The 14,308-nt window shown below is 41.7% G+C and overlaps 1 protein-coding gene across 1 annotated transcript in view; it reads left to right on the top strand.

Moving 5' to 3' along the window:
• Positions 1-14,308, top strand: part of LOC126470745 (sodium-dependent transporter bedraggled) — a 446,015-nt gene that overhangs the window by 101,156 nt on the left and 330,551 nt on the right. Inside the window, exon 4 of the mRNA XM_050098751.1 lies at positions 12,081-12,182. Coding sequence (XP_049954708.1) covers positions 12,081-12,182 — 102 coding nt within the window. The remainder of the gene's footprint in view (positions 1-12,080; positions 12,183-14,308) is intronic.

Below are 14,308 nucleotides of genomic sequence, written 5' to 3'. Positions count from 1 at the left end.
GCCGGCCTGGGCAATAACTGAAGCCTGGCCCGAGCAGCACTGCGCTCACATGTGAATGAGCATGCCGATGCGCTGTTATATGGAGACTCTTCTGGGCGTGTTACACTGACCATGCTTACTTATGGTTTTGTCGTTACGTACCAACCTTGTCCTGGCACCTCGTTCTTCGGGTGATACCACAGAAATTCAAACGTATTATGGTATAATAAATAATTATAGATCGCTGAGTAACCGTAGGCACTTATTTACAACACTACACTGACATTAGCGCTGCGTGCTGAAAATGTACCACGTCTGGGAAGGATATGTTTCTGATAGCCATAGCTGGGAGTGTGTAATGAAACATGTTTCCTAGTCTTAGTTCTGTAGGAATTAACTGAGTCCAGCAACGTGGCTGACGAATTGGTTTCGGTCATCCAGCAGAGCGACATTGAATTCCACCAACTGATAGTCAACAAAACAGCTGTCAGTATCGCTGTTTGTGTGTAATCTATTCTCTTCATTAATATAAAGAAAAGTATGGATATACAGGATATATATTTATGACCCTACTATGGGTCCTGATTGCCTTTTTTAAGCAGAGTATCAAGGTATCGTATTGCATCGTACCACTAACGAATATTCCATAAAAATCACAGTCTTCCACAACATGTACACATTCAGCTTATCGTATTGCATCGTACCACTAACGAATATTCCATAAAAATCACAGTCTTCCACAACATGTACACATTCAGCTGGAAAAATAACACTTATGTATTCTAATTTTAGGAGTCTTAACCATAAAAAGAAGCCACGATCACATGATCAGCACGTAACTATAACACGTTCCAGTAAACAAAACTGCAGAACGACCTTGGCACTACATATACAAAGACTTCGAAAGATAGTGGTCCAAGTCTGAGGAACAGACATTGCCCCCTTTGCCCATCAGAAAGGCATAATTTTTCTCTATCTTCTATTGTGACCTTGGAATATATTATTTATATATCATATCATAAAGAGGAAAAAAAGATGGAGCGGGTTTCTGAATTCCAGACAGCCAGCGTACATGACGAGATGGAAAGTCAAACAGGATAATTGTAAAAGATAACGCATTTAGACACACCTGGCAATGAGCTCTCTTTCGCGGGTGAAGCAGGGGTCCAGCATGGGACTAATACATGTCACCTTGCCAAACTAGAATCGAGCTGAATTTGGAACGTTAAACAAGAATTAAGGCAATCACGTGCGGATGGAATGTCGCAGTAAGATAATGAAGGTGGTCGTGTGCAAGTAGATCGGAATGGAGGGCAATTAAGAACTGTGTAATGGATCAGCCGTGAGCAGTAGGAGACACAGTGTCAAGTATCCAGTATCCAGATGGTACAAGACGTCATTTGGCAGCTGCGCCTAGCAGCAGCTGCTGATGAAATTTTAGAAACTTCGACTACGAGAAGACAGTGAAACTCTTATGGACACGTTTACAAATTTTAAGTAAGTAGCACTTTTCATTGGAATAGTGCTGATAAAAGACAGCTGGTCTCTGTCTCAAATAGCTGCTGTTGAGGACTCAGCTAATAATAGGAACAAGTCTCGGTGAAATACTTGTCTCCCATGAGTAAAGCCAAGGGCCAATGATTGATTAGGTAAGGCATGTGGCCAGAAAATCAGTAGTTCACAGAAAGAGCAAAAGTAAGAGCACCTATCTCTGATAGAAATTGTAGCTCATTTGTGATACGAGTAGGATCCCGAGAAAGGTTTCTGGCTGAATCTACGTGATTCTGTATGTATAACAAGGGGTAGATGGTCGGACACCTAACATGTCAACGTGTTCAGAAAAAATCCGTTCAAAGAAGATTAACAAAGTTCTACTTCAGCAGACCATTCCTGCCAAAACCATCTATATTTCAACAGTCGCTAATCCTAAGCAACCGAGGATAGATTCTGCTCCCTATCATCTCCACTATAAAGACTAATTAGGGTAGTTACAACAGCACCAGAAACTCACACTGTCGTCAACGCCCAGAATGCGTCACTCACGCCCCACCGACTCCATATTACTGGACTGAACCTCTGCCGGGATGCGACATGTAAACATTACCTGTCAGGTGTTTGGGGTCGGCATGTTTATATGTGTGAAGGTGTGTAATAAAAAATACAAAGATTACAGAAATCTGAGAGCAAATCTATCAGCTGTGTCACCGAGTGTCACCGCGAGAAGAGGAAGCCCTTATGAGTCGCAGCATCAAAGATTCAGAAACCGGAAGAGCACAGAAGACTGAAACTAGTACGAGTAACGGCGCCTAAGACACGAGACGCCAGCAGGTCGAAAGAGCAATATAGCATCAAGTCGTCAGAACAGACAAAACAGCTCGACAGATTATATGATCCACTGTGACTGTACAAAATGACGATCTCCAGTAGTGACAGAAGCGGTATAAACGCCAAGGATATGCTAATATTAGTTCCAAGGATATTTGACGGTAGCAAAAAGGAATTCTATAAGGTCACTGACAATGTGAATGCTACATTTGAAGTGATAAAAAGCGTGGATGAGACATTATTGTCCCAGCATGTAAAATCCAAACTAGCAGGGGATATAAGGGTCAGGTTGTGAGTAAGGGATAAGAGGAATAAGTTGCTGGAAGTACGAACCATTTTAGAGAAGAATTATTCTGAGCCGGCCGAAGTGGCCGTGCGGTTAAAGGCGCTGCAGTCTGGAACCGCAAGACCGCTACGGTCGCAGGTTCGAATCCTGCCTCGGGCATGGATGTTTGTAATGTCCTTAGGTTAGTTAGGTTTAACTAGTTCTAAGTTCTAGGGGACTAATGACCTCAGCAGTTGAGTCCCATAGTGCTCAGAGCCATTTGAACCATTTCTTTAAAATTATTCTGACAGGAGAATAGCTGATTTTAAAGTGTGTAGGAAGTTTCATGCCAGACAATATTCAGGGGAATCAATAGCCTCCTGGGGAAATAAGATAACGAGCAGTTGAAATGTACAGTGGAGTTAGTTTCGCACTATGTCCCGCATGTTTCATTGAAGGACTGTCAAATGAGAGAATGCAGACCACTGTGGATAGTAAGGGAGAAGACAGTTGCCTAAGTGATGCAATTAAGATAGCGCAATAACAGGAGAGTGCAGCAGTTTCCGTGGGAGAAAAAGAGTCAGTTCACTAGGTGGCCAAGTTGGCAGGGTAATAATAATAATAATAATAATAATAATAAAAATAAACAGACAAGTAATACGAAGTTTTACAATTGTGGTAAAATGGGACATGTAGCCAAACACTGTGACAAACACCAAACGACTGCCAAAGTAAGAGGGGTGCAAACAGCCACCAGGGCAGAGGAAGCCACGATGTCCCAAGATTTTTGTTATCATCGGGATTAATCGGGCATACAGATATGAAATATACCAAAATAATAATCTGTGAACAATGTCATAGGCTGGACATAATAGAAAGGACTGCAGGACTCCTAAATGTTTTCTGTGTGACAAGTACAGACATAAATTGTATTAATGTAGGGAAAAGCCCATAAGATTTCAAAAAAACAGAATGGGAAACTAAGCTGGTGATATCTGCAAAAGCCAAGCATCACCACTGTCAGATGGCCCAAGGTTAGGGTAGTGGGCTGCAACACAGAAAGTGATGTAATGATAACCAACTGCAAAGAAATCGGTAAAGAGTTGAATTTCGTAGTAGATGCACGAACCTATATTAGTCTTATCCAAGGAGAATCTATCGATTTACCAATAAATAAACAAGAGGTATAGTGGTAAAATAAATGCCGTGTGGCTAGTTCCTCCCGTAGGGTAGACCGTTCGCCTGGCCGGCCGCGGTGGCCATGCGGTTCTAGGCGCTGTAGTCCGGAACCGCGGGGCTGCTACGGTCGCAGGTTCGAATCCTGCCTCGGGCATGGATGTGTGTCATGTCCTTAAGTTAGTTAGGTTTAATTAGTTCTAAGTTCTAGGGGACTGATGACCTCAGATGTTAAGTCCCATAGTGCTCAGAGCCATTTGAACCATTTGAACCGTTCGCCTGGTGCAAGTCTTTCGAGATGACGCCACTGCGGCGACTTGCGTGTCGATGAGGATGAAATGATGATGATAAGAACAACACAACACCCTGTCCGTGAGCGGAGAAAATCTCCGACACAGCTGGGACTCGAACCCGGGCCGGTAGGCATGACATTCCATCGCGCTGACCACTCAGCTACCAGGGGTGGACAGGTATAGAGGTTAAAAGGTGTAACACGTTGTACAGTGAGCACACCTGAGATAGTGATACTGGATTTGAGAATAGCCAGAAATGTGTTAGAAGAGCACAAATTCCACGTTTTAAGGAAGGGAACAGATGTACAAATAGTGGTTTGGCAGGCAGGAATTTCCTGCAAAGCACTACAGCTACAAGAGGATGACAATGGGATTGAAAGGGACACCTGGTCCATTCCAGAAAGTAATGAATGTTGCACTAACAGGGTTATAGGGAACTAAGTGCTTGGTATACTTAAATGACATTGTTTGTTATGGGAATTCCTTGAACGAACACAATGATAAATTGTGAGAGATTTTCGACAGACTAATGGAACACCGGCTGAAGTTGCAGCCAGACAAGTATGAATTTTTACAGAAGGAAGAAAAATGTTTCGGACGTAAAATAACAGATAGCAGTACAGCCCATGCAGAGAAGGTGAAGAGATTCAGAATGACAAGGATAAAAAATAAAACAGTGAAAAGGATAACTAGATTTAGTAGAATATTGTTAACAATTCATTAAAGACTTTTTAAAGTCCTTTTGCATAAGTTGCTATGATTATTAGTGGGAAAGAAAACAGCAAGAGGTGTCTGAAAAATTAAAAGAGAAGTTAATCAGTCCTCTCATACTACAGTATCCTGATTCTGCGAAACCTTTTACCATTATGACAGACCCAAGTGCAGAGGCAGTCGGCACAATTTTATCATAAGGCAATATTGGAAGCGACCTATTCATATCATACGCTTCAAGGTCACTGAATAAGTCGGAGAAACTATTCAGCCACTGAGCAGGAGTGCTTAGTATTATTTCGGGCAACAAAACAATTTCGACCGTGCAATTATGGAAGTAGATTCAAAATGGTAACCATTCACAAGCCATTAATGTGGATTTTTAGTGAAAACCACCCATCAGCAAGTTTATTAAAATGGTGATTAATACTTGAATATTTCACGAGATTGTATATACGGAAAAAATAGTGTGTTTGCAAAAAGACGGAACCCTTAACCTACAATAAGCCAGGCTCATTGAATCCCCATGTGGGTGCACTAAGTAAAAGATGACAAGCCGATGAAGAAACACTCGTAGGAGAAACCAGAGAGCAAATAAGAACGATAACAGAGCATAATGAATTAGATGAAGAGACGGTAGATCTCAGTGATGAGCAGAATGCCGAAATTATGAAAGAAGTACACGACAATCCTTTCAGTAGTCATCAAGAGATGCACTGAACCTTGGATCACTTAAAGAAATATGAAACATCGAAAGGAATGAAACGGTGTATTGAGGAGTACCTCAGAACATGGACAAATGCCAACGAAATAAATTTCCTCAGAGGAAGACAGTAATGCCATAACCGATTATGGACACTGCAGGAACCGTTTTCGACAAATGTAATATGGATCTAGTTGGTGCATTGGACATAACGTCAAAAGGCAACAGATATCTTAACATTTCAAGACGATCTGTGCAAGTTTACAGCAGCAGTACAGTTACAGAGACAAGACGTAGACAAAGGACCAGAAAAATTCATAGCAGAAGTTGTGTTACAGTATCGTATTCCTTCAGTGTTTATTACAGACCAAGGAGCGAAATTTCTAAGTAAAAAGTTTAAGAGAACATGCAAATTATTAAAGAAAATGGCTCTGATCACTATGGGACTAAACTGCTGAGGTCATCAGTCCCCTAGAACTTAGAACTACTTAAACCTAACTAACCTAAGGACATCACACACATCCATGCCCGAGGCAGGATTCGAACCAGCGACCGTAGCGGTCGCGCGGTTCGAGACTGTAGCGCCTAGAACCGCTCGGCCACTCCGGCCGGCTGCAAATTATTAATGATAAAAAAATACAGACAATCGCTTTTCACCCCCAGATCAATGGAGCATTAGAAAGGACGCTAGTGGAGTATTTGAGACATTTCATAAATGAGGGTCATAGCAATTGTGATGTGTATGTTCCCTACAGTACTTTCGGTTCTAGGCGCTACAGTCTGGAGCCGCGCGACCGCTACGGTCGCAGGTTCGAATCCTGCCTCGGGCATGGATGTGTGTGATGTCCTTAGGTTAGTTAGGTTTAAGTAGTTCTAAGTTCTAGGGGACTGATGACCTCAGCAGTTTAGTCCCATAGTGATCAGAGCCATTTGAACCATTTTGAACCTACAGTACTTTCGTTTTCAGTACCACATCACAGATAAACACAAGCCACACCCACTTTGAATTAACTTTCAGGAGAACAGGAAATTTACCAGGAGTGTTACAGAAAGAGACAGCTACCATAGGGTAAAATTGTGACAAACTCATAGATAAGCTCGAAGTGTTGCTATACGTGTATTGAGTAACCAGAGACGAAATAAAGGAGGCCAAAGAAGCAAGCAGAGTCCAGTATAACAAAATAGAACATTCAAGAACATTTCAGTTAGGGGTTAGACTTAATGCATGGTGAGATAGTAGGACACAAGAGATTAAAATTTGGATTCCCAATTCAGAGGACCATACGAAGTGACAAAAATAGAATTTCCTAGTGTAGTATTAAAAACAAATAGAAGACAACTGTTACGAGAAGTTATCAAAATTTTTCTAAAAATTTTAAGGGAGTACGATCAGGATTTCTCTCCCAGACCAATCATGGTGCCAGAAGCAGCCATACCTTAGAGTCTGATTATCACCAGTGGGTGGTGGGCCTACAGTTACCGAGTGCATGGAGAGTTTTAAAAGATCATGGTGATTCACATGATAAAGACATTCCTAGGAATAGACTACCATAACGAACGAGAAGTCGAGATAACCGGGACAGCCTGGAAGTTGGCCACATATATGAATCTTAGAACAGTAGACAAGAAATTTCATACCATAAAACTGGTAGGACTGAGGGCAGTACAACGGCGTCAAGACAGACTGGACCACCTAAACATAATCAATTTAGAATGTAATGTGTTAATTGGCTCTGAGCACTATGGGACTTAACATCTGATGTCATCAGTCCCCTAGAACTTAGAACAACTTAAATCTAACTAACCTAAGGACATTACATACATCGATGCCCGAGGCAGGATTCAACCTGCGACCGTAGCGGTCGCGCGGTTCCAGACTGAAGCGCCTAGAACCGCTTGGCCACTTCGGCCGGCAATGTGTTAATTAACAGGGTTACACACAACAGAGTGGTTGCACGAAACAGAGTCCATAATACATCAGTTAACATGGCCGGGAGGGTGACAGAAAGGGAATTCTCGACTGCGTAGGAAATATTAATAAAATGTTTTTGGAACCTTGGATGAAGCAAATGTTGCATATTGCAAGACACATATGAAAGTGTGGAGTCTAGGTCAGAACAATTGTTGAAATTATCCAAAGCACAAGTGGCTGCAGTGAGGGCCATATTATCTGGTTTGAATCAGGCAATACATTCAATCGCCACAAATGAGAAATTGCTCAAGAACTGAATGACGAAACTACAACAATTCATCACATACTTTCTGAGGGTTACAGATCATGGTCTGAAGAGGACTGCAGCATTTATGACGATCAAAGAACAACTCTTAAAATAACAAACCTTATTTCATTCATTAAGTATGGAATATTAACAATTAGTAAATGCAATAGTTCGTGTACAGAAAGTCATTCTTGGACCACACATTGTAAATTCAGTCCAGATTGTTAAACATCTAAGATTAATTCAAGATTAATTAAGACAAGTAAGGTTCCCAATACCTTTAATTGAAGCATATGGGCACATACTGTTAAAAGTTATAGATTTTGATGTATTGTAACCATTGGTGTGTTATGCTATGTAATAAGAATTCAACTAATTGACAATAAAGAGTTTAATTTGCATAAAATGTTGCCATTACCAATTAAATTAATTAAACTGACATCTACCACCGGACCATATGCATGCATATAACTAGAGAAAGACTATTTATTGGTGGATGACATCAAGAAGTTGTGCGCTGAGTTATCACATGATCAGTTAGAGTGCAAGAATATGGATAAACAGAGGAGTATAAACAAATAACGTTTGGGTTAATCTCAATGTATAACGAAGAGAATTGTGAACTGAAGTTATTACAAGAAACTCACATCCCTGGTACTTTTATGAAGAAAATTACTTCGTTAGAAGTTTATGGACACAGTTAAATGCTAATGAATGGCTATATGTAGTGCCTAAGGTGGAAGATATAACCGTTTTCTGTAACACATATCCATCTCAGGATATTAAACTATATGGAATGGGAATAATGAAACTTCAGAAGAATCACACATTTGTATTCAGTCAGACAAGGTGATCAAGTCAAACTACACCATAATAGATGTTATACCAAATGTAGACATGTACCTAGATTGTTGTGAAAAAAATAAAATGGAAAACCTCAGAAATACGATTTGAGTCACTCTCGAAACACACAACCTCAAATCTAGGTGATTTAAGTGTAGCAGTTAAAAGATTTGAAGACGCTGATAAGTTCACAGATAAAGAACGGCTTGAAACAGAACGAGACAAGAAGGTCCACACCTATTCAGTTGCTACCTGTATGAGCATAAATTTAATTATTTAAGTTACTGTATTTCTATACTGTTCGAAATGCAATTGTTATAAATATTTGTATAAAAATAGTTTGGTGAACCTGGAGGAGGAAACTGCTCCTTTCTATTTGGGTAAGGATGGCTGTGGTGAATGCACCAGAGACAGAGGGGGGGACAGAGGTGACCAAGTGGTTATCCATGAGAGATATCTGAGAGATACAGATGACACAGTGTTCATAAAACATGGACATTAATACGGAGTTTTCTTTCAAGTGTAGTATAAAAAACAAAAAGTGACGCTTCAATTGTATCAACAGTTCTTTGTGTAATGCACATTAATGTACTTTTGAGGAGAGGTATCTTAACCTTACAATATTTTAGTCGTATGTCATATTATAAAGAGAGCAAAAAGATTGTGCTGCCTGTGATGTGATTCGAAACACACCAGGGATATTTGTCACGGCGCGTCAGAATCTTGTTCACTGATGCTGTTCGTGCATTTAGGTTGCTAGCCGTCAGTTTCAGCATATTTTGTAAGATACAGTACAAATAGTACGTTCATTGTGTCAATGATAGTATTTGCAGTTAAAAAAGTACACAGTAATTTGATTTTATTCCTATTATCTCCTTAAACTGGCTTCTCCGAACCCAGGTTCCCTACCGTAAATTGTTCGGTTGACCATCCTCTATATTCTATTAAATTTTTGCACGGTGTTACGGAAACACCCTGTGTATGGAAAAACGTGACAATGCTACCCTAGCAAAGAGGGTCCTCGTAATGTAAGGATGAATTCGATGTCATTTTAAGTAGAAGTAAGACGTGTATATCGATAAAATAATACGCGCACTCTAGTCTTAGCTCTGCAGTGCTTCGAGTATGCACCCTGTACAGTAGCAGTAAAACTTCTCAGTATACGTTTCAGATGAGCACAACAACAACACTGATTTGTGTAATCAATTTTCACATTAAATAATTAGAATTAAAGACAGATAATATTTTGCATTAGACACAGTTTGGTCGGTGATTAGTATCTGTAGCAAAAACAAAAAAATATATATGTGTAAAGACTCAAGATGGCAAAATTTTGCGCCATACCATCCAAGTGTGGGTCTGATTGCACACTATTTTGTTTACATGTACGTTGCCGAGGTAGTGTGGGTGTTTTCCGTATGGATGTATGTTCACGTTACACTCACTCAAGTCCATCTATCGCAAATGTGTAATTGATTATTTTAAAATTATAATAATATACTACGGTAAAATGTTAATCAGAGAATGGCGAAAAGAGATTGTGGGCTGGCAGATGGAGCTAACGAATGATACTGAAAAATCAGCAGTGCTGGGAATCAACTTGCACAGATTGACAATGAAATACGAGCAGTAACCATTCTGACTGCATCTTCCACCATCTCTCTCTCTCTCTCTCTCTCTCTCTCTCTCTCTCTCTCTCTCTCTCCCTCTACTGTGCTGTCTTCCCATTACTAAAGCATTTATACCCTCTCTTATATCTACACATTACGTTCAAGACCAACATTTTCTCTACACCGAATATGACATGAAGCTCGAAATTTAGCGCGGACATCAATGCGAGATGCTTACAATAGTTTTCCACAACGAAACTTAATCTCGAAACCTGGCAGAAAATCCAAAGAGGTTATGGTCGTATGTAAAGTATGCTAGTGGGAAGACACAGTTAATGCCTTCTCTGCGAGACAGCAATGGCTACTCTATCGACAACAGTGCTGCGAAAACAAAGTTACTAAACACATCCTTCCGAAATTCCTTCACCATAGAAGACGATATTCCAAAATTCGAATCAAGAACAGCTGCCAACATGAGTAAGCCAGAAGTAGATATCCTCGGAGCAGTGAAGCAACTTAAATCACTTAATAAATGCAAGTCTTCTGGTCCAGACTGTATACCAGTTAGATTCCTTTTAGAGAATGCTGATGCAGTAGCTCCATACTTAACAATCATATACAACCACTCGCTCGACGAAAGATCCGTACCCGAAGACCGGAAAGTTGCACAGGTCAAACCAATATTCAAGAAAGATAGTAAGAGTGATCCACTATATTACAGGCCCGTATCATTAACGTCGATATGCTGCAGGGTTTTGGAACATATATTGTGTTCTAACATTATGAATTACTTCGAAGACAATGGTCCATTGGCATACAGTCAACACGGATTTTGAAAACGTTCCTATGAAACACAGCTAGCTCTTTACGCACGCGAAGTGTTGAGTGATACTGACAACTGGGTTCAAATTGATTCTGTATTTCTAGATTTCCAAAAGATTTTTAACACTTTACCACATAAGCGGCTGGTAGTGAAATTGCGTGCTTATGGAATATCGTCTCAGTTATGTGACGGGATTCGTGATTTCCTGTCAGAGAGGTCACAGTTGATAGTAGTTGACGGTGAGTCATCGAGTAAAACAGAAGTGATTTCTGGCGTTCCCCAGGGTAGAGTTATAGGCTCTCTGCTGTTTCTTATCTATATAAACGATTTAGGAGACAATCTGAGCAGTCCTCTTAGGCTTTTTGCAGATGATGCTGTCGTTTATCATCTAGTAAACTCATGAGAAGATCAAAAAGAATTGCAAAACGATTTAGAAAAGATTTCTGAATGGTGCGAAAATTGGTAATTGACCCTAAATAGAGAAAAGTGTGAGGTCATCCACATCAGTGCTAAAAGGAATCTGCTAAACTCTGGTTACAAGATAAATCAATCAAGTCTAAAGGCCCTAAATTCAACTAGCTACCTAGGAATTACAATTACGAACAATTTAAATTGGAAAGAACGCATAGAGAATGTTGTGGAGCAGGCAAACCAAAGAGTCCAATTTATTGGCTGAACACTTAGAAGACGCAACAAATCTACAAAAGATACTGCCTACACTAAGCTTGTCCGTCCTCTTTTGGAGTACTGCTGCGCGGTCTGGGATCCTTACCAGAAAGGATTAACGGAATAGATCGAGAAAGTTCAACGAAGAGCAGCACTTGTATTATCGCGAAATAGGGGGGCAGAGTGTCACAGACACGATACAGCATTTGGAATGGGCACCGTTAAAACAAAGGCGTTTGTCGTTGCGGCGGGTATTTCGAGCGGTTTTAACCGTTAGGTTAAGATGGACGCGAAAAGAACCGGTGTAACAGAAATTAGGCTGTTTCAGCATGACCGCCATCTCACGTCACACTGCTACAATCAGTTTATTCTATGTGTAAGTGATTTAGTTTCAGTTTTCGTTTGTTAAGCCCTGGATCGAAGTACGTAAGTGTGTTGCAGCATTATATGCTTTTTGCGTGTTACAGGGCAGCAGTAGTCGCAGCCAGCGGCCGCACTCCATCGCAGTACCGGCCGACGAACTGCAGCGGCGAGATCCACTGCGCGCCACCGCGCCTCACCGCCACACGGTCAGTATCTAAAACTTGCCACTGTGCGGATAGTGTGCTTAGAAGGGCCGTAGTGGAGGCAGCCGCGGAAGGTGCGACGCGACAGGGATGTTAAGGTACAGCTAGCGAGACGGCAAACGCTCGTATTATCAGACTGTGTCAGTACGACCAATAGTTCGAGTAATGTGGACGTTCAAAGTCAGTAGTATGTCACTCAGGTACCGAAAAAGTAGTCACTTAAAGAAAGAGTCAATCGAAGCAAAAAAAAGTCCGTCCACGCGCTGTCAGAAGGAAATCTCATAAAAACACAAGGAATAACAAGTATAGAGTAGTAGCAGAGGACGCTTACTACACTACTGGCCATTAAAATTGCTGCACCAAGAAGAAATGCAGATGATAAACGGGTATTCACTGGACAAATATATTATACTAGAACTGACATGTGATTGCATTTTCACGCAATTTGGGTGCATAGATCCTGAGAAATCAGTACCCAGAACAACCACCTCTGGCCGTAATAACGGCCTTCATACGCCTGGGCATTGAGTCAAACAGAGCTTGGATGGCGTGTACAGGAACAGCTGCCCATGCAGCTTCAACACGAGACCACAGTTCATCAAGAGTAGTGACTGGCGTATTGTGACGAGCCAGTTCCTCGGCCACCATTGACCAGACGTTTTCAATTGGTGAGAGATCTGGAGAATGTGCTGGCCAGGGCAGCATTCGAACATTTTCTGTATCCAGAAAGGCCCGTACAGGACCTGCAACATGCCGTCGTGCATTATCCTGCTGAAATGTAGGGTTTCACAGGGATCGTATGAAGGGTAGAGCCACGGGTCGTAACACATTTGAAATGTAACGTCCACTGTTCAAAGTGAGGTCAATGCGAACAAGAGGTGACCGAGACGTTTAACCAATGGTACCCCATACCATCACGCCGGGTGATATGCCAGTATGGCGATGACGAATACACGCATCCGATATGCATTCACCGCGATGTCGCCAAACACGGATGCGACCATCATGATGCTGTAAACAGAACCTGGATTCATCCGAAAATATGACGTTTTGCCATTTGTGCACCCAGGTTCGTCGTGGAGTACACCATCGCAGGCGCTCCTGTCTGTGATGCAGCGTCAAGGGTAACCGCAGCCATGGTCTCCGAGCTGATGGTCCATGCTGCTGCAAACGTCGTCGAACTGTTTGTGCAGATGGTTGTTGTGTTGCAAACGTCCCCATCTGTTGACTCAGGGATCGAGACGTGGCTGCACGATCCGTTACAGCCATGCGGATAAGATGCCTGTCATCTCGACTGCTAGTGATACGAGGCCGTTGGGATCCAGCACGGCGTTCCGTATTACCCATCCTGAACCCACCGATTCCATATTCTGCTAACAGTCATTGGATCTCGACCAACGCGACCAGCAATGTCGCGATACGATAAACCGCAATCGGATAAGCTACAATCAGACCTTTATCAAAGTCGCAAAATTGATGGTACGCGTTTGTCCTTCTTACACGAGGCATCACAACAACGTTTCACCAGGCAACGCTGGTCAACTGCTGTTTGTGTATGAGAAATCGGTCGGAAACGTTCCCCATGTCAGCACGTTGTAGGTGTCACCACCGGCGCCAACGTTGTGTGAATGCTCTGAAAAGCTAATCATTTGCAAATCACAGCATCTTCTTCCTGTCGGTTAAATTTCGTGTCTGTAGCACCTCATCTTCGTGTTGTAGCAATTTTAATGGCCAGTAGTGTACAATCCTCGTAATGTAACAGAACGAAGGCGATGTGGAAATTACGTGCCAGGCCCCTGACGAGCTGTTCAACAATATTACGTAAAAATAAGATGATGTCGTTCTTCCGTGTCTTATCTAAGTAGCGAAGTTATGGGAAGTACTTGCAACTATGCTTTCCTTTCCCTTCTTTATTCCCTTTTATTGCGCAAATGCTGCTCCTGCTACCCTCTCGAGTACAGATTGTAATGAGATTTTTGCTTCTTTGTTTTTCTCTTCCAATAAAAATTATAATGGCTTCATATAACAAGTTTCCGATTGCGAAGAATGTTCCCTGCAGCTAGAGTGCAGGTGCCATGCAATGTGATAAAGTGACACAAACGAGAACGCTCCGAGCGTGCAATGCTGTC

This window comes from Schistocerca serialis, chromosome 3, assembly GCF_023864345.2.
Source record: "Schistocerca serialis cubense isolate TAMUIC-IGC-003099 chromosome 3, iqSchSeri2.2, whole genome shotgun sequence".
NCBI lineage: Eukaryota > Metazoa > Arthropoda > Insecta > Orthoptera > Acrididae > Schistocerca > Schistocerca serialis.
This window is presented reverse-complemented; position numbering and strand designations above follow the sequence as displayed.